Source organism: Adelges cooleyi, unplaced genomic scaffold (assembly GCF_023614345.1).
Source record: "Adelges cooleyi isolate 19-005CV unplaced genomic scaffold, UGA_ACOO_1.1 ACOO_flye_CR_arks_rails_tigmint_CR_PRNA_9, whole genome shotgun sequence".
NCBI classification, from domain to species: domain Eukaryota; kingdom Metazoa; phylum Arthropoda; class Insecta; order Hemiptera; family Adelgidae; genus Adelges; species Adelges cooleyi.
This window is the reverse complement of record NW_026096579.1, coordinates 15,705,496-15,725,977: the sequence shown is the minus strand read 5'-3', so window position 1 is coordinate 15,725,977 and position 20,482 is coordinate 15,705,496. Positions and strand designations below refer to the sequence as shown.

At 29.8% G+C, this 20,482-nt stretch overlaps 3 protein-coding genes across 7 annotated transcripts; 2 read left to right on the top strand and 1 right to left on the bottom strand.

Annotated features, from left to right (window-relative positions):
- Positions 1–1,679: 1,679 nt before the first annotated feature.
- LOC126846607 (integrator complex subunit 3) lies at positions 1,680–9,273 on the bottom strand. Of its 2 annotated transcripts, none has more exons than XM_050586252.1 (16): positions 8,228–9,273; positions 7,989–8,156; positions 7,506–7,771; positions 7,167–7,435; positions 6,952–7,097; positions 5,595–5,826; positions 5,295–5,374; positions 4,563–4,755; positions 4,320–4,481; positions 3,923–4,196; positions 3,503–3,706; positions 3,187–3,428; positions 2,894–3,101; positions 2,616–2,800; positions 2,157–2,533; positions 1,680–2,087 (listed from the first exon to the last, which is right to left on the bottom strand). In XM_050586252.1, the coding sequence occupies exons 1-16, from the start codon at positions 8,300–8,302 to the stop codon at positions 2,013–2,015; spliced, it is 3,156 nt and encodes a 1,051-aa protein (XP_050442209.1). In that variant the 5' UTR covers positions 8,303–9,273; the 3' UTR covers positions 1,680–2,012. The 2 variants fall into 2 exon arrangements, with proteins under 2 accessions (XP_050442209.1, XP_050442210.1); XM_050586253.1 differs by having other exon boundaries at positions 1,685–2,087; positions 4,308–4,481; positions 8,228–8,345.
- Positions 9,274–12,299: 3,026 nt separating this feature from the next.
- Positions 12,300–14,728, top strand: LOC126846415 (YEATS domain-containing protein 4). Of its 4 annotated transcripts, none has more exons than XM_050585784.1 (5): positions 12,300–12,417; positions 12,544–12,607; positions 12,672–12,950; positions 14,276–14,456; positions 14,532–14,728. In XM_050585784.1, exons 2-5 carry the CDS (start codon positions 12,575–12,577, stop codon positions 14,702–14,704), a joined length of 666 nt encoding a protein of 221 aa, XP_050441741.1. In that variant the 5' UTR covers positions 12,300–12,417; positions 12,544–12,574; the 3' UTR covers positions 14,705–14,728. The 4 variants fall into 4 exon arrangements, with proteins under 4 accessions (XP_050441741.1, XP_050441743.1, XP_050441742.1 ...); XM_050585786.1 differs by having other exon boundaries at positions 12,320–12,417; positions 12,549–12,607; XM_050585785.1 differs by having other exon boundaries at positions 12,342–12,465.
- A 1,587-nt stretch (positions 14,729–16,315) lies between these two features.
- On the top strand, positions 16,316–20,317 carry LOC126846802 (adenosine 3'-phospho 5'-phosphosulfate transporter 1). Its single transcript, XM_050586600.1, has 9 exons — positions 16,316–16,462; positions 16,548–16,729; positions 16,788–16,993; positions 17,065–17,289; positions 17,355–17,505; positions 17,601–17,812; positions 17,900–18,025; positions 18,157–18,324; positions 18,433–20,317. Exons 1-8 carry the CDS (start codon positions 16,431–16,433, stop codon positions 18,316–18,318), a joined length of 1,296 nt encoding a protein of 431 aa, XP_050442557.1. The 5' UTR covers positions 16,316–16,430; the 3' UTR covers positions 18,319–18,324; positions 18,433–20,317.
- Positions 20,318–20,482: the final 165 nt, after the last annotated feature.

Below are 20,482 nucleotides of genomic sequence, written 5' to 3'. Positions count from 1 at the left end.
ATATATTACTTCGACCGAATTACAAAATAATAATAGTTTTCTGAGTCGTTAAGGAACGCCATTATATTATGAAAATTGGGTAGGTAATTTTTACTTCTTTTTTTCGAAGAACAGCTATACCTATTTGTCAATAATTGTCATGGAACCAATTGGTATTCTTTTTTTCGAATAATTTAATTTTACGATTTCCCCTTCGAGAGTACAGTGTACACCTATGTATTTATATCAAAAATACATGGTCACGCAGATCTGTTTTCGTAGAATTTTGAGTAGTTTTTAAGAGTAAAAACTCGAATTACCAAACCGGAAGAAATATATAATATTTTTTGTAGCGACAGGTCGCTGGCAGATTTTGAAAGTATCTCATATTCACTAACGAAATTATGGCTATTTATAAAATATATTAGTTAAAAAGTAGTATGTACCTACGCTTTTATTTATAAAAAAAACATATTAGAAAACCCTTCCCAGTACCAATTAAATATTAATAATAATATTTATAAACTATAGTTTTAGCTTAGTTTTTTATTTATAACTTATTACTATGCAAGTTACTCAATTCTATAAGTACTTAGTACTAATCATAATTAGTCTCAATCATATCAATGACATCAATATAGTGGCCATATTTATAGTTACCTATCATTATTGTGACTTGTAGGTATTTATTTAGTTAGCCTTACCAGTGACAATCATAGGCAGAAAACGGGGGGGGGGGGGTTGAGGAGACTAAAAGTAGAGGGTTTAGCCGGGGGCTGTTTCTTACTAAGTGCCCAACAATAATTGTCTTAAATATAATATTGTAAAATTTGTTTATCACTATAGGTATTGCATTTAAATTGGTTTTCCGGGCACGTAACTGCTATGGTCAGCTACACAAATGTAGCTCTAACAACAGCTGGAAAAGATAATTTCTCCTTAAGAGGATTTTGAAAGCTCTGATTTCCATAATTGTGTATTTGAATATCTACAGTTGGCCTTAACGTTACCGATAAACTCAACCAGTTAACTCTGCACCTGATAAATCTTACGGCCTTTCTATAATACAAATTGTAGAAGATTTGGCTAAAAAGATCAGTCATCAGTACATAGGTAGTAGATGGTTTATATTAAGTGTTTTTGATTTTAAATTTATTAAAAAATTGTGACTAATTTGGTTTTTGATATGTACAATGTACATAATATAAAACTTATGTTATACTTGAGAAAAGTTAATAAAGAAAATAATATCTTTAGTAAGGAACTTATTTATGAGCAGGGTTACAAAGTATTTACCTACATAGCTTTTTTTGTTTGAATAATTATATAATTACTGTTTTATTAAATTATTTAATGACTTTCGATAGAAAATATTGTTTAACAATGTACATTAGCCCTTCTTAAATTGGAAACCATAATATCGTAAATTATGATTACGTTAATTAATACTATTTATTAGTTTGTATACTTTTAAGTTTTAACACAATCAAATTATTATCCAGATAAAAATACACAGAAAAATTGTTTTTGTTTAAAATATTGTTGTTAATTTTTGAGCTGAGGATAATATTTAGAAGTTTTGTTTATAATCAAAAAATTGTTTGGCTAAATTACAATTTTTTTTTTATAAAATGTATATTGGCAATAATTTATATACCTATTTAATACATATTTTGTCAGTATGGTCAGAAAAAATAGTGAACAATAAAAAACATAATAAGTATTAAGTAATAACACAATCACTATAAAAATTAAGTTACTTAAATATATTCATACTGAAAATATTAGTATATACAAAGACAGAGTCACATTACAAACAATAAAAATAATGTACTACACTAAATCAACATGTTAATCTATTAACATTAAAAAAAAAAAAAGGCTCCTACCAGTTTTCTTTTTTTTTAACAACAGTTTTACATAAAAAAAGGCAAATGGGAGAAAAAATATGTGACAACAATAAAATCTATACAAAATAGTGTAAACCTTAGGGGTTTTAACATTAAAATTAGTCTTCCATTGGGTGCTAAACATCAATCGCTGTCCGACGCGACAGCATTAATTTTTCTACGTTTTTTAGTTTGCCGTGGCTTAATAACTTCTTCTTCCTTTAGGGGGAAAAAAATGTCAATTAATTAATCACATTACACACGTATGTAAATTATTATAATACTCACTTCACTAGAATCTTCAGAGCTTTCCGACAGTGGGTCTTTTATCACAGACTTAGCATTTCTTTTATTGCTATTGCCAAACGTAGGAGCGGCCTTTCTGCCCCTACCTTTTCCAACACCTCCACCACCACCACCAGTTGAATTCTTGTTTGCCAACGTAGGCACGTGCGGTTCATCCTCTTCGAGCAATTGGAATAGGTTGCTAAACAGCATACGCTGCGTATCCGTACAGGCCGCTTGTGCTATTTGCAAAGCTTTTTGCATACCTTCAGAACGAAACAGTACCGGACAAGTGCCCTGACTGCGAACTCGTTCCATATGACCCAAAATACGTTCGGCGGTCGGTGGCGATACACCTCCTCTCGAACCCAAACCTTGTCCTTAAAACAACATAATATTATACAATTTAAACTCTGAATACCATCGTGGACAATAAAAAAAAACAATCAATAATTTATGTACCTTGACCTCGTTTTCTTTTCGTCGGGGAGACTATTGGACATCGGCTAATCAACAATTCGGAGACTAGATTGGCTATGTTTTCTCCGTGTTCTAAATACCAACTAGATATCACAGATATGACAAATTGGTCGTTTAAGGGCTTAATTTCTCTACACAGTATAGGTTTCAATAAATCTAATGTGGGCCTGTATGAAAATAATATGAAATAAAGATATTAAACACCAATAAAAATTTACTAAATTATATTATAATTGTATCAAACAACCAAAGAAATATACTTTTCTCTTTTCAGCATCAACAAAATACTAGTTAAAGCTTCTGAATGATTGTTGAAGTCTAGTTTTGTGATATTTGACAGTATCACCTTGATATCAATATCGTGTGCAGATATTAACTGCCAGAAAAAATACTGTTCCAAAGTTTCCCAGTTCAACGAGCAAGTAGCCAATGCTGGAACCGATTCAGCTCGGAACATTGTTAATTTACCTGTAAATTGTTTTTAAAATTTACTACCAAAGTCTACCAACACTGTATAGTTGTAAAATAACAACAGTAGTAATATGACAAGTACCTTGTAAAATTAAACAAATTATTTCTTGTATTTGTGAACCGTTGACAGTAGAAACGACTAAATGTAAGAAATCTTCGTTTCCAACAGTGATTTTAGAAAATTGATTATAAACAGCAGGGACAAGCCAGCAAAACATAGACGAGTCGTCGTCTTGACACAACTGAAGATCGCTTAAAAGACATTCGTTTAATTCAATATCCTGAGTTTCACAATATTCTTTGTATACATTTGACTTAATACCTCTAAAAAATAAAATGTCAACACAATGTTACATTATAATTATATATTAACGCACATTACTATTTAGAAAACTTACTTATTGGTCTTTCTATCAGAATTATTATTCAACAATGTGATCACTTGTAGGTAATATAGTAACAAGTAACCAATGCGTGTTTGGTGTGTTCTCATTTCAGCCAACACCGATAGTAATTGCAAACGACGAGAATCGTCTTCTGCAAATTGGGTAAGGCTGCGAAACATGACAAATAATGGCTTCCCAATACTGTCTTCTAAAGCGCTATTCATTGGAAAAAAAAATCAATAAATTTTAAAGACAAAATGAATACAAAACATAACATTTTTAACTCATAATACAAATATATTACAATATATTGATATTCTATATGGAACGTTAACGGCACGTTTTCTATTGCTAAAGAAAAACAACACTTCAGCTTAGATCAACAAAGGTTTAAAGTGATGTTACGCTAGTAATAAAATTATGTTTACTCACTCCTCATTGTACACCACTGGAAAGATCTTTTCATCAATTTGATTTTTCAAAAGACAACACAAACATGAGCCTAAAGCGGCTAACATATCAGGATATATCTCGTCGTCTTGAACAATTAACTGTACTATTTTTTCCATTGCTTCACATTTTCTCTCGTTGTTCTTTTCATAATAAAGATTTTCAGTTTCAAGCCTCAATTCTTTTCCTAATACTTGTAAAGCTTCTTTGTCGATATCAGGTGGCAAAGAATTTTTATCTTTTAGCTTCACTTTCACTAAAATAAGTATATAATTATGTTATTTTCCAAAAAAAAAAAAAACACATAACATGTTTAATATTTTTAAAATAAAGTTTTGGCATTTCAGGTAATTTTTTTATACTGTACCATGTGGTTTACCATGCGGTATACTGTTGTTTTCAATCACAATCAATTTTTTAGGACTCATATCCGACTCTTCATCACTAAAAGTAACATCTTCATTTTCAGACCCGGACATATTTTCTTCTTTGACTGACATACCGATATTATCTTTCATATCGTCATCTTTCAAAGTTACACCTTAAATAACAACGATAGGATGAAAGTTTTTCTAGTTACTAATAAATTAAAACTTAAAATATTACGATATCTAAAAAATACCTTCGACTGCAGGTGGATCGCAAAATTCACGAAAGTTGCTTTGTAGCATAGCTCGTAATTCACCGTCTAAACGAGTATTTGTGAACAATGGAACTAATGAAGGTAACACGCGTTTGTCTAGAATCTGTCGTAACGATACAAATATGCCATTGCGTATACGTTCCGATTGAGCGGGATAAAAATTAGTAATAATCTGAAAGGATAACAAAAATAATGAAAAAGTTTTATTAGATATTAAACAAAAAATTAATAAATTATTCAATTCAAAATGTTTAAATTTCATAGATTTTTTTCAGTATCTGTTGCTAAGGTAACAATAAAGGGTTTCATAAATTAAAATAATATGTTTGTTCACTATTAAAAATGTAAAGTTTACATTGTTTAAGTATGTTGAGTGGGTACAATTTTTTTTTTTTAAATACATCACACAGAGCGATATATCATAGTTCACATATGAAAAATTACCAGTATTTTTTATTAAAGATATTTATGGGGAAATATTACACAGTACAGATGCCGTAAAATAGGCTGCCATAGAGGTGTATGAACTTTATAGCCAACTAGCATATACATTTAATATAGGGATTTTTTTTTTACTAAAAGCCATATAATTTAAAAAAACGAATGGTTTTATCAATAAAATCGTTGAAAAATAAATATATAAAAAAATTCACAATTTTAACTGAATATATAAATACGATAATTTTCCATAAAAAAAAAAAACATAATTACTCGGCATAAGAAATCCAATAAGCTTGCTGTTACTGTGGGATGAATTCGTAACGAGTTGAGCATCACTAAAATTGCTGGTTCTGTAAATAAAAAATAAAAAATTTGTATTATTTACGAGGTTAGGTTAGTTTTTTAAGTTTAAATTAAAAAATTTTTCAATCTCATGTATAATATTATCAATACATTAGAGATTAACAAACTGAATGTAATAACAACTTAATTGAAAAAAAATCAAATTAGTTACTTAAGCAAAATTAATGTGTTCTATACCAATAGTAAAACAAAACAATATTCACTTACCTATATTCATTATGTTATCGTGTTTTGGGTCGTAGCAAACCCAATCGTAAAATAAGGCCATTTTAGCGTTGGCCAAAGCTATATTTGATGTGCACGATGTAATTAGCCAACCGATCACGGCCCATCGTGGTATAATATCAGAACACAATAATTCATTTGTTGGATGTATCAGACCAACAATAAATCGAATCAAATCACTTCTTAGAGATTGCGCTTCTGGCGTGTTTAAGTACTAAAAATGGTAGGTATAAAATTGTTTAATACATATTATCTGGAATCAATTATGACATGAATATATTTTATGGTCCTTTTTATCTAATGTTTCACTAACTAAAAATAGGTAATAAAACATTTAAACACTTGTTTCATTATATCTTGTTGTTGTTTCATTTACTATTAATTACATACATGTTTTTCAAAATTAAGGTTACTAAATTCAGCGCTACTAATTGATATTTTAGCATTTCTTTAAAATAAATTATCTCGAACATTTAATATTCTATTTTTGATTAAATTAAACGAAATTTGTGCACAAAACTGAATTAAAATTATTAAGTGAAAAGTTATGTACGTAGCATTGCAGCAAACATTCATAATTACATTAAAACTTGTAACTTGGGTTATTTATTTTGAATTTCAAATGCAATCGAGGACCAAGAGTACAATTATATTCCAACAGTAATAAATACTTACAAATTTAGAGAGAAAAAATAGAACACAATACTTTAACAAATTTAAATCACCAATAGAAAACCAAAATTATTTAAATGTCCATTACTACATTTAAAAATTATATTAAATGATAAAGTAAAACTTAAGTTACTTAAGTAACTTAAGTTGTCTTATAGAGATTTCTGAAATGGGTACTAATTTAAGGAAATACATTAATTTTAGATAGGAAATCCTAATAATGTTATCTAATGAAATATAAAATTTTCAAATGCAAAAGTGATCATAAAATCTAAATGATACACATTGCACGATACTATGCTGATACTGCATAATTGATGACAAATTTTTTTGAACAAATAAAACAGTATTTTTTTTGCATTCTCAAAATTAGGAAGAAACATAACATAGATATTAGGTTTTTTTTTACACTTATTCTCTACGGGCATTAACACAAATTTTTCCGTAGAAAAGCGTAAAACAAATGCACTGATAAGTGCATTAGTGATAAGTTCAATAACTCTAAAAAAATGTATTATTTCGAAAAATAAAAAGTCTTAAAGGGTTAATTCTTGAATTTTTATCACATTCTACAACATTTTATCCATGTTGGTTTCATACTGCCATAAAATCCTGTCAATTGCGATAAAAATTCAATAATTGACCCGATGAGTTATAAAAAAATTACTTTATTTTGAAACCATTCTTGATAGCGTTTATGATGACCAAATCGAACTGATGAGGTGAAAAATACTAGTTTTCGTTCCATATCAGGAGTAAGCCTTGATTGTAAGAATCTTCTTGATGTTCTGGTTTCCAGTATTTGAATAACTCCTAAAACATAAAAATATTTGTGTAAGTTTAAAAATCAATATTTTACAAACAAGAAAATTGTGTACATACCATTTGTTAAACTTGTGCTTAAAGAATAGGGATTGTATAACAAATCCTTCCACAGGGCTTCAAATTCTGGTATTTTTGACACATTCTGTAGTAGCCTTATCAAATCACGGCCAATAACCAAGCAGTCTGTAAACCGATCTCTTAATAAAGATATTGTAAATGCAACTTCTTTATTGCGTAGAGCGATCAAGTTACTGTGGTCTTCAATAAAACGTAAAAAAGAATAAACAACCGACGCTATCAGCCAGGGAAATCTTTCTAACCATTTTCTGAAAATTTCAAAAAATAAAAGTAGAATTAGTAATTTTAAACCGAGAAAAATTGTCATTTTTAGTTTACCGGTGTTCTTGGTAAAGGTCTAAGAAATATTCTATTAATGCTACATTGGATGGAGATACGTCACCACCAGCAGCATTTCTCATCAAATTCCAACATAGATTGTCAACTCCGGCTATGTTGTTGCGTACCATTTCACGAACCAACCACAACAGCTGTTTTTTTGGAATATCTAAAAGTCGACTCCATTTTTCTAAAGTAAATTGTTGTAAATTGGCTATAACACTTTGTAGACCGTCACGTGATAATAACGTGAGATCTCTATATATCTGTAAAAATATATACAAAGGTTAATCAACTATTTGAGATTATTAACAACAATTTTACAAAAAAGTAATATTTAGTTTTTAACAAGTCTCAAGTAATTAAAAACAACATTACAGCCAATACGCGTTACAAACACAGAGGTAACACAAATTGAACTTGAAACGTAACAAGTATTGTTGAAAACAAAGTTGACGTTTTAGAAGTTTCACAATGGCATACCTTATCGGCATTTTTGGGATCCAACAGTATCGCCGTCAACAGTCCCACGCTGATGACTTCTTCTTGACTTTTGTCTTTGCTAATGTGACTGGTGAGCGCATCGTGGTATTCACGGTCATTGAGTCCGTTGGTGATGCTTTGCAACATGAGATAGCACCGCTCGTATTTCTAGGAAAAACAAAAAGAACATATCGTTAGAAAAGCGCACACTTGTCGAACCGCAGCTCATTCGGTCGTACCTCTTCGATCTCATCCTTACGCTCGATCACCGAATAAGTGAATAATTTGTTTTGGGCTTGCTGCTGCTGGGCCATGGTGATGTCAGACTGCCGCAGCGTCGTCCAATAGTTATCATGAAAACACTTTCACGTTTCATCCACACACACATGCACCAGCATGTTGTTAGTGGTCACCCGACCCATTTGGACTGACCCTCCGTCGCCGTTTTAAATATGCCAAAAAGTCAGATGTGAGTGTGTTGTTTTTTAGATTTATTTTTTTTCTTAGCAAACTACCGTCGTAGACGAACCACCCACCCGGAGGAAAGAGAAATCGGTGAAATCTGTATGGTCGCTAAGCTGACAACGACAACTGCAGTAGAACTAACGATGTGATGGTAAAATTAATAATAATAATAGTGTAAAAATCCAGGTGAAAAAGACCAAAATATTTTATTACAAACGCAGACGACCAAAGGAGGTAAACGTGATAATGAAAAGTAATAAACCGATTATTGTATTTTGTGTCGTTGCTGCATCTAGCAGCAGTCACTGGATGAAAATTGAAAATACACGCTGGTGGCCCGTAACAGTGGTAAGTGGTAACAGTAGTCGCGTACGGACGATAACATGCGCTTCCTCGCGCCTCCTCTTCCTACTCCATGGTCTCGCGTACCGTGTGTGTGTATATTATAATCTGCAGTCACCCTTTCAACGTGTTTTGATGATAATAAAAAATATATATATATTGTGATAACGTTACGCGAATTTTGAAACGCTGACCGTTCCGCGTTCGACGCGTGCGTTAAAAAAAAATATTAATAATTATAGTCAATAGCTGTAAGTTGTTTTCGTGAAAAACCGTAATAATACAAATTATTTTAACGCGAATCGTACTTCGTGGGAATGTTTTAGCCTGTACGGAACAAACGCACCGCGGTAAAAAAATTACAGAGAAAAAGAGGGGGGGAGAGGCAGCTAGAACGAACGTCAACAACTGCAGCAACGCCCGACCGTCAACAACAAAACACTCGATTAGGAGTGAACGTGAAACACTGAAACGAACGGTGGTCGGCGGTCGCTGAGCTGAGCTGTGGGCCCCCGCCGTCCGTGCAGTGGCGTGGCGTCTCGGACATTGTGATGGCTGCTGGCGCGCGGCGGTGGCGGTTGTTGCAGCAGGTCCCGTCGGCCGTCTATTATACAGTTTTCGTGTAGATCAGGAGGTTCAGTCGCCGGCCCTCCGTCCCGAACGTGTGGCGCGCTTCGGCTCTTTGATTGTTCCAACGGTCCACTAATTAAATAATTAACTTACAGCGATACAATTAATTATGGTTTATACAAGTCGTCCTAATGCCTAATACCTAGTCGAGCTGACGATAATTCTACGCGCGAGCAGTAATAATTATTATAGCAATATTTAAGGCGTAAAATTTAGGCAATTGTTGATAGAAAAGTGGTTTATTTGTAGTCAATTTCGACCATGACCCATGTCAATTTATTTTTCATTATTCAGGATATTATTTTTAACTTATACAATTTTTTTTAGTACGTACCTAATTTTAATGGTAAACAAAGACGCGGGAAAAATGTTCACACCTCGAAGAGTACACCAAATAGAATAGAATTTTCTATGTGAATTTTTGGCAAAGCTGTACTTGGAAATCGAAAGCCTGATTTTTTTAGAAATAAGCGGTTCTCGATTATGAATTATGATAATCTAAAAACTAATAAAAATAAATACCAATAAAAAATCTGCACTACTTTACTAACAAACCGACGCTATAATTTTAATTTTAAAATAATTTTACCAGCCTTACCAAGGATAACATATAAATTAATTCGCTAAAACCTTACGACTTAATTAAATATTAGTAGGTACTTTTATTTTGTAGGATAGTACTCTATTTTCCTATAAAGAAACTAACTATTCCGAATGGCTGTATAAAAAAAAACAATTTGATGTACTTGACGTTATTGTTAAGAACACTACTTTTTTATAGAGCCCTTAACAATAACGTAAAGTACATTATTCATCGGAATAACGTAGTAATAATAAGTATTTTTTTAAGACGCTCACCTAGTTGTAATGACCTTGTAATGAAAATAACACTTCAAATTCATTTTTTCCTAGTGATTATTTAAATGTAGTATAAAATAGTAATTTAGGTAGTGGTTATTTAAAATAATAGAGTAATCAGGTCATAAAAAATATCCTGTATTGATCGCGATGACCCATGAGCTGCATGTGGTTTTTAATATGTAAATTGTAATAGAGGAAGTGCTAAATGTTTAAAAGTACTTGTTTTTGGATTTTTATATCTGGTCTTCATACTAATACTATCAAACACTCACTAATTACAAGTAAATATCAAGTATGAACATGTTACATATACCTACCAAGTATATATTTTATGTATGAAAACACGTATCCGTCGAGTTGTATTCAAATTTCGAATGTTAATATTTATTATACATATTATGTTAAAAACTAGTATTTCATAATTTACTAAAGCAGCTATATGCTACATATTATTTTCTAATACTATGATATTATTATAATAGGGATGGAAATTGATCCCCTCCCCCACCCCTCATGAGAGTTTTATCATCATAATATTTTATTGTTTTACATTTTAAATTGGTTTTTCATTCGGAACTAATAATATGAAATAAAGTTTTGTATTCCATTTGTAAGAACATAGTTTTATCAAAAGAATAAAATGCATTTTTAACTGTCACATGGCCGTACTGGTAGGTATGTACACCTTACCAAAATGTTTTTACCTAGATTATGTATTGAATATACGAAAAATATGTATACAGCTGTAGCAATCTGTACAGATTATCGCAAAACAGTTCGAAAATATTTATATTTGAACAAGTACAAATACTTTTAAAAAGTATTCTCGAAAATAGGGCAAATATTAGTCAATTTAATGGTTATCTATTGACTGCTATGGAGCAATTGTTTTGTGTTTAAAATCTATTTGATTCCCAAGTCTGAAATTTCATAAAATTGGCCTTGTGCATGCACTATGCAATGCTTTTTGTTAAGCTTGGTTAATCAGTTTTAAATTAATTTATAATTCATAGTTGCTTTCAGCTCCTTCACCTTGGTTACTCCAAAAATTATGATATAATTAAGTTCTCCTTTTTTATAAATAATTATTAATCTATCAGTTTTATCCTATGTCCTTAATTATTGTTGCTAAATATCCATCATACAGTAAATATATTATCTGTTGATGATGAAAAAATTCGATTCTGTAATGAAACATAATAAGAAATTGATTTTTGTTTTTTTTTTTTATTTTTAATTTAAGTATAATAAATTATTTTAATTGATACAGATATTCAGTATATTAAAAGTGATTTGTTATTAATATATATACTTATACTACCGCCCTCTTAAGATGAACTCTTAATTAATTATATATTAACACTGATATGCAGATACAGAAGGCGTATCACAATAAATGCATAGTCACTATGCATTTATTGTGCACCATGCTATAGTGCATCTATAATACAATTAGTATTTTAGAGTAATACTAAGTGACAAATACCATGATTTATTAATTTATACATAGGTAGGTATTTTTTTATTTATACGAAAAACTTTTTGAATAAAGTATATAATAATATCAAATAGTCAAGTGCAGTAAATATGGTTACAGTAATTAACGAAAGTCAAAAATCGTCTCCGCAAAACCGTTAATATAATTATTAATGTATTCTTTTTTTCCTTCAGATGTCCCAAAACTTTTAACCTGACTGAAAGAGACATTCATTTTTGTTAATCATGAATATTTTATTAAACTGAATAAAATAGTATTCTTTTCAATAGTGTCCCCAGTAATTTCTGAAACAATATGACGACATTCGACATAAATGTGTTAATACTACGTCATAATAATATATTTATGTATAACTGTAGTATGTACGTCCTTTGTATGTGTGTGTGTGTAATACATTTTGTATTCTTTTAAGTTGGTTGTAGTTTGGTTTCTGTTGGCCAATCTGATGCCAATCATGATAATTGTTATCAATAATTTCTGTTATCAAAAATACTTAATTATCAATCGTTTACCAACTACCAAACAATAAACATAAACAATAAAGTATAAACTATAAAGTTTAATGAAAAGTATTATATTTTATTGTACAAAACTAAAAACGAATTTGACCGTTGCGATTTGCAAACCTTAGTGGTAAAACTATTTACATTTTTAATTTCCGATTTTGGTTTGACTTAAATTGTAAACAGATTATAGACATTTTAATTGTATTTTATGTTTATTTCAAATAAGTGATGTTTGTCTTTTGTGTTTGTTTAGTGTAGGACTTACATTTATTCAATAATCTGCGATGACATCATCAAATGACTTGACTAGAGTTAAGGTTAGTTCAATACTTACTAATACAAATAATTGTACATTTTAATTGTTTTTAATTATTTCCTTAGGGAACATCTATTGTAAAGCCAATTATATATGGTAACACAGCTAAATATTTTGGCCAGAAAAGGGAAGACGGTCATACTCATAAATGGTCTGTCTACGTAAGACCATTTGTTGATGAAGATATTGGTACTTGGGTAAAAAAAGTACATTTCAAACTACATGACAGTTATGAGAGTCCTACTCGAGTGGTACAGAAACCTCCATTTGAAGTATCAGAAACTGGTTGGGGTGAATTCGAATTAGTCATTAAGATATTCTTTCAAGATACCAGTGAAAGACCAGTAATTATATTTTATTAAATTATTAATTTAGATTATTTAATTTAATTGCATTTTATACTGAAACACATATTAAAACATATTTAACAAAAAGGACTAGATACTGACTAAATTTTCAACATTTATTAAACATTTATCTTATCAGATAAGTATAAACTGATATAAAAACAATTATAAATATAAACATAGGTAAAACAAAAATTCCCAAATTGATTTTAACTTTAACACAGTTTAGGTAATTTCCAATGTTTAGTGTGATTCACCAACAAATTTATTACCTAGTAAATATATACAAAAGTCATGCTGTGATAATTAAAACAATAATGTTGGTTTGCTGAAAAGTAATAAGGAGTTTAAGATTAAACTACAAATTAAAAAAAAAAAAACTTATGTATATCGAACCAGCAGGTATAAAAACATCATGTGTCCCGTATAACAGAATTTGGACACACTACATTTTTAATCGATCCATTAAATGACACTACAACGGTTCTCTTAACCCAATCTTGCCCTGTTGACTGAGGATTGTGTTACTTCTGATACTTAAAATTTAAAAGTGAAAGTTTTCGTACATGGCATCAAATTTAGAGATGTTATAAAAAGTACCTTATTGGAAAAAAATATCCCTGTGGATAGGGGAGAAAGAATACTTCCAAGGTTCTCGCGCCTGTCGTAAAAGGCGACTAGTGCGACGTCGAGCTGAACAATAAGTAGTCTTCAGCCAATCCACTTCTCTTGTGACACACCTTCCCCGACCCGCAATTAGCGCCTAGCGCTACTAGTTGGTCTGTGGTCGTAGGGGACCCCCTTCGGGACGAACCACTAAAGCCAAGGTACAATCGATTGAAAAAAAAAACTAAATCAGTGTATAAAATATACCATATAGACTTCTTATCAAAAACTATCTTTTTTATTATTGTAATTTGTTGTATAATTATATCATAACTTACTGATATTAAAATTTATGTTATTAAGCATTTGTGTTTAATAGCTGAGTATTCACTAGGTCGGTATAACAGAGCAATACGACAAAGATATGTGGCTTTAAATTAAAGGCATGTGATTGAAAAAGACTCTTTGAATACAAAATCAGAGCAGCTTTTCAGTAGTTCTGTGCTATTGAGAGAGCTGTCACAGTGTCACCTTTGTCTTCAATGACCTTGTGGGCATCCAGCGTTATGTGAATATTTATTAACTATAAATTAAATATTTCATTATTTTTATAAGTTAAATATATATTAAACTTAGTAAAAAAAAAAAAAAAAAAAGGCTGTGATTTATAAGATAATGACAATGTGTTTTAAAAAAACTGTTTTTAATTTTATTAGGTTACTCTTTATCATGTGCTCAAATTATACAGTAACGGTCCTGATTCTGAATTAAGTGAAAATCCAGTTTTATCAGAGTTTTACGAAGAAATTATTTTCCAAGATCCATCAACTTTTATGAAGTATATTTTAAACGATACTCTAAACAAAAATCCACCAATTGCAGCGCATAATTTGCATTGTAAGTATTTATCATAATTTTAAGTCCTTTTATCTATTTGATTTTAATGAAAACATTTTAATGACTTTTATATAGATGAAAAAACGAAAAAAGAAACATTGAATAAGTTAATTGAGGCAAGAAAAAAAGTTCAAAATCATACGGTTATCCACAAAGAGCGACTGAAACTTTTAAGAGACACCATAAATGTATATAAAGATGAAATTTGTGCATTACAATCACAATGTAGCTCTTCAACACTTCGTTAAATTAAAAAACTTAGAAATGACTGACTTAATTTATATAAAAAAAAATAAATTTGGACTTAATTTTAAACATTAATATGTATAAGTATTTCAAAACAATTATTTGTAACACTTATTTTTTTTTTACAAAAAAATTAATTTAACAAATATAACATATTTGATATCTAACATTCGTATTTTACAACTATGTTTTTAATACTATTGATATTATTTTTGTCTAAAAATAACCCATTATTAATTATTCAAAAATAATAATAAACAATTTATGGGTTATTATTTTGGTTAGGTTAGGTATAAATAGTAATAAAATAAATTATACAAGTAAAAAAAAAATTTTAAATGCTTATTTTTGTAACCGTTTGATTACCCCTAACCCCTTAAATCTACTAAGTACATTACTATACTAAACATTTTTTTTTATACTTAGTTATTAATTTTTTGTTATACAATTTAGTTTTATCTTATATAGTGGCACCGATACTTTGTATCGGTCAAGGTCTTCTTTTTCATTTTGTTTTCTTTTGTTCTCTAAGGGTTTTTGCCGCTATTACTACACTCCGCCACCTGTCTATCTTGAACAGCCTCTTTAGTCTTTCCAGTCTTCAACTCCTAGGGTTTTAGATCTTCTTCTACTACGTCAATCCTTCTTTACCTGGGTCTTCGTCCTTCTGGTTTCCATTCTAATGCTATTCTAACTATTTCATTCCCTCCTCTTCTCATTGTGTAGCCTAACCATTGTATCTTTTGGCCCTTAACATAGCTTGTTACTGATGCTAGTTACATAATATCGTACAACTACTTGTTATATCTCCTTCGCCAGTTCTCCGTTATTTCATTGATGATAGGTCCACATATTTTCCTCCATACTTTGTTCTAAAGTTTCTCTCGCCATAAGTCTAATAATAGGCTCTTATAAATATATAATCTTACTTTTGTCGTTTTTCTAGATCTCATTTTGGATCTTAAGAATTTCGTCAATGCGTAAACCCTCTTTTTGAGCTTTATTTATTCGAATACTTTGACCAGTCATTCTCAGAGTTGAAAGTTGCTCCCTAATATCTAAAATTGCCATCTTTTTTATATGTTTTCATTGGGGCCCTCTCCACTCTCTATGAGTTCCATTATCTTTGTTTTCTCAGTATTGATTTCTAAACCTATTTTCAGTCATTCGGTCAAGGTGGATTTATACATTAATTATAATTTTTATAAATCCACCCACGGCCCTAGAAGACATCTCCTAAGGCCGTGAAACCCGCCTTCGGATCGGTTAACGCATCTTATCGTTATCAAAGTGAACTGAAGTATGTCTTATCAGGACCGAAGTTGTCACGTGAAGTGTGATACACAATTGATTGCGATAGTTGATGATGTTTCATGTTAGAATAATTTAGATGTAAAAACTACGATTTAATTTAAACAATACATTTTTATCTAGTCTGTGATATTACCTATATCGAAAATAATTTTTTTTATAATTGACCATAGATATTATGACCAATTAGGATTTCAGTTATTAATTATCAGAATATATTTAATTAATAATAATATTTGTTATCTCTATGTTAAAAACTAGGATTTTTTCATCAATCAATTTAATAACAACTTAAATATAAAGAACTGAAACGTTTTTTTTTTAGAAAAAAAAAAATTTCTTAAGACAATTTTACAGAAATTACTGAATCGTCACAACAATAAAATTAATTTTTGGGTTTGTTTCGTGTGTTTGACGATGACAATGTTTCTTCCTTGTTTAAAATTATGGTAAGACCAACGATTATAGTTATATGTAATGATTAATCTATATAAAGTTTATCCCATAAATGTTTTTGTTTTGATTTATATTCAGGTTTTCGATATTAGTTTCAATTATTGGTATAATTATTCTTCAAAGTATAGTGGTCAATTTTCCTAATGTTACCCAAAATACATCATCTTTTGGTACATTTTTAAAAAACGGTCTTGGATACTGCTTAGTATTGGTACCAGGTTATTGGCTGTATAAATTTGCTAAATATTATGAATTGGGAGGTTTGTAGGAATAATTTGTAAAAATAACTATTTTCTAATATTTTAATTGTGTTTTCAGATAACAGTATTACAAGTAAACTTTTAAAGTTCCTTTTTGTTGAAAACCATAGTATTGATGTAGAACGTATAAAGCAAGATACTGTACAAGATGTTCATTCTTCTGCCAGTTATAAAAAAGATTTATTTACTTTCATGTATTGTTTTGGAGGGTTACAAACCTCATACTTAGTTTGGGGCGTTGTTCAAGAAAAAATGATGTCTGAAGTAAGCTTAGGTTTTTTATTTAGTATCATTTCTTATGATATACCATGTAAATTGAGAATTACATTTTTTAGTCGTACGGTTCAGGCGTAGAATCAAAATTTAGCGACACACAAATGTTAGTTTTTTTAAACAGAGGTCTTTCTACTGTATTGTCCGCTGCAGTATTATTTATGAATGAAGGCATTGGATCAAAATACCCTCCTCCACTATACAAGTACAGTTATTGTACGTTATCAAACATTATAAGTTCATGGTGCCAATATGAGGCTCTCAAGTATGTTAGTTTTCCAACACAGGTAATACTATATACACAGTTAAATAATTGTTATCGTAACTAGTTCAAACTATTACAATTTTTAAGGTATTGGCTAAAACGTGTAAAATTATTCCTGTAATGCTGATGGGGAAATTGATATCCGGTAAAAAATATCAATACTACGAATATGTTACCGCAGTGGGTATATGGATTGGTATGGCTGTGTTTCAGTTTTTTACTGTAAACAAGCATTCGGGTAATTAATTAGAATTACACATTATTTATTTAAATTTTAAATATTATATTATCGTTAACACACATTTTTTTGTCAATTATTTTTCATAATATTAGATGTTACAACTTGTATATCCGGCATTATTTTACTGATGGGATATTTAGCGTCTGATAGTTTTACAGCAACATGGCAAGGCCGTATATTCACACAATATCAAGTAACTCCTTTACAAATGGTCTTTGCCACTTCATTTTTGTCATCGTTGCTCACATCAGTATCACTATATCAATCCGATTCATTCAGAAAAACTTATGTATTTATATCGCAAGTATGATAGTTACACATTTCAAATTTAATTTAAAATATATATATATAATATCGTCATTATTGTTAATTTTTTTTTCTCTAAATATAGTATCCATCGTTTCTAACAGATTGCATAGTATTGTCAGTGAGCTCTGCATGTGGCCAGTTATTTATATTTAAAACCATTTCAAAGTTTGGACCAATTGTTTTTACTATAATAATGACTATAAGACAGGTAAATACAATTCATTTTAATTTTGATTATAAATTATTGATTAAACAAAACTATGACAAGGACATATCTTAATACAAAATTACTTTATACTTCTAAGTTGTTATTATTAACAAAAAGATAATATTTTATAGGGATTATCAATAATAATATCATGTTTGAGGTATCATCACCCTGTTGGATTTATGGCTTCACTTGGAATCGTATTTGTCTTCATATCCATATTTACCCGGTTGTATTGTAGCGTTCGAATGAAATCTAAGAAAGTTCCCAGTCACACACCATTCAAAGTATAAGTAAAGGTAACTTATTTGATTTAAATTCATTTGTTCATTTTATCTAATTATATACGTATCCTATAACTTTAATTTTGGTAAAAAAAATGATATTGTAATACTTTTAATTGGTAGAATCGCTGCTTTTAAACGTTAATAACGATACAATTCCAAAAAATATTTGAGTTGCCTGGAGCAAAAGTTGTATACATCCAAGAATATTTTCTAGTCGGAAAGTCCTCTGTTGCCACAACAGAAAGTATAAGACGCCAATCGCTGAAGGTATGGTGAGTATGAGCGACAGGACAACGTAGATGGCTTTGTTGGCTGCATTAGCTCGGCGCGACAAAAACGTACGGGACACCTCGATCAGACAGAGGAACACAAACACAATTAAGTTAGTGCTGAGTTCATCAACTGATAGTGTTTTTTTGTAAGCATCGTCTATTGATTTGGCACATATCAATGAAAATTCAAACGTGGAAAACATTCCAAAGTAGTAGGAGTTGAGGTACATTAACACTTCGAACATTAAGGGCGCCTCCATTCTGTAAAACACATGAACTGTTTGGGAGAGCTGCTGCGTTTGCTATGGCTATTTTCGTGCACATGGGCATGTCCTGGCAATCAATACACATGCAATGTTGCCTGCGTTATAATTGAAAATGCTTGTACAATTATATACTACACTGCTCGACAATAATACATTATTATATTGTTTGTTATTATCATAATGCAATTAATGTGGATACTATTCTTAATACTCAATGTTATAGTTGGTTTAACAGAGGCAAACAAAAATAATAAATGTAATAAAATGTTAAAGAAACGATTATGTAGTTTAATGTATATTTTGAGTACCCCTGATTTCATGATACGCGATGTATACAGGACGATTGAAAAATCTAAATTTGATTACATTGCATTCGATACCAAAACAATGAAGTACAAAGTATGCACATATTGTATTTCTAAAAATTCTGTTTGGCTCTATAGTTTTTAATTACGATCTATATGTAAAATTAACCGTATAGGTTAGGGTATAATATTCTTTATTAAAATATTTTCCTCTTATAATTATTTAATGAATGATTTTGCCCGAATTATTGCAAGAGTTGAAAGAAAAATGAATTTTGTGGAAGTCATTCTCTAGCGTACCTAGTTTTCGATTGTCAAATAAGTACCCAAAGCTATCAGAGTCGGCTTATCATTGGAAAGTCTTTAAGTATATAGCCAGTAACAAATCGTTACAAACAAAAACACTTTCACATAAATAAAAAAATGTATTTCTATAAATATTAAAACTTATAAAAACAAAAATATAAACTTAATATTTTTGTCTTATACACATCTCCTCGAAAACGTTCTTTAGAAATATGAAAATGTAATAACTCTAAACAAATGTTTGGCGATTTCCAAACAAGTTCTATGTCTAAACTTATACCTAAACATATTTTTGTCTAATCATAAAAACAATATTTACTTATTTATAATTATACCAGTTAAAGAAATATTCTTTTGGTCATTATCCGGATCAAACTCATTTCCGAATTGTTTTTTTTATAAATAATTGCAATATTCTTTGCTTTTATATTTTAACTCAATTATTTTACATAATCACAAATTAATTTAATACATTCTGATTAAAACAGAACAAAATAATAATGTATATACATCAAAGTGTCCCTTATTTTGAATTTTTTCGAAATTGTATGCTCTCAAGGTCTCAAACTACTCTAGTGGGTGAAAATAAAACCCTAAACGTTTCAATGCTCCAACTTATTTTTTACATGTGCCGCTAAACCAGCAATATATATTCAAATTATTAGTAATTAGTGAATAGGTATAGTGATTACGAGGAGTATATCCTAAGGTAAACGTTGTAAAAGAAAGGAATATTATTTTTACGCTTTTTATACCAAAAAATGTATAACTAGATACTTTTAAAAATACAATTATTCGCATTTATGTAAGTACTTATAAATATTGGCTTATATTCTAGCCACGTGCGAGTTTTTAGTGGTTTAGTTTTTGACTATAGCCGTAATATTATGACTAATTTTAATTCAAAAATATTTAAATTTGAATTAATTGGTGTAACTATAAAATTGTGTTATATGTTTAATTTTTGCATTGTTATTATATATTGAGTGTTTAAAATTATAATCATTTTTTTTTCTTTAAT

Bases quoted from the DNA above. Each gene is read 5' to 3' on its own strand.
- LOC126846607 (XM_050586253.1), bottom strand. From the start codon at position 8,302: ATGGCCCAGCAGCAGCAAGCCCAAAACAAATTATTCACTTATTCGGTG. The intron at 7,436-7,505 runs GTAAACTAAAAA...TGAAATTTTCAG, and splicing joins GACCTTTACCAAGAACACCG to AAAATGGTTAGAAAGATTTC. The intron at 4,756-5,294 runs GTAATTATGTTT...TTATCCTTTCAG, and splicing joins TATTGGATTTCTTATGCCGA to ATTATTACTAATTTTTATCC.
- LOC126846802 (XM_050586600.1), top strand. From the start codon at position 16,431: ATGACAATGTTTCTTCCTTGTTTAAAATTATG. The intron at 17,290-17,354 runs GTAATACTATAT...ACAATTTTTAAG, and splicing joins ATGTTAGTTTTCCAACACAG to GTATTGGCTAAAACGTGTAA. The intron at 18,026-18,156 runs GTAAATACAATT...AATATTTTATAG, and splicing joins TAATAATGACTATAAGACAG to GGATTATCAATAATAATATC.
- LOC126846415 (XM_050585784.1), top strand. From the start codon at position 12,575: ATGACATCATCAAATGACTTGACTAGAGTTAAG. The intron at 12,951-14,275 runs GTAATTATATTT...TAATTTTATTAG, and splicing joins AAGATACCAGTGAAAGACCA to GTTACTCTTTATCATGTGCT. The intron at 14,457-14,531 runs GTAAGTATTTAT...ACTTTTATATAG, and splicing joins TGCAGCGCATAATTTGCATT to ATGAAAAAACGAAAAAAGAA.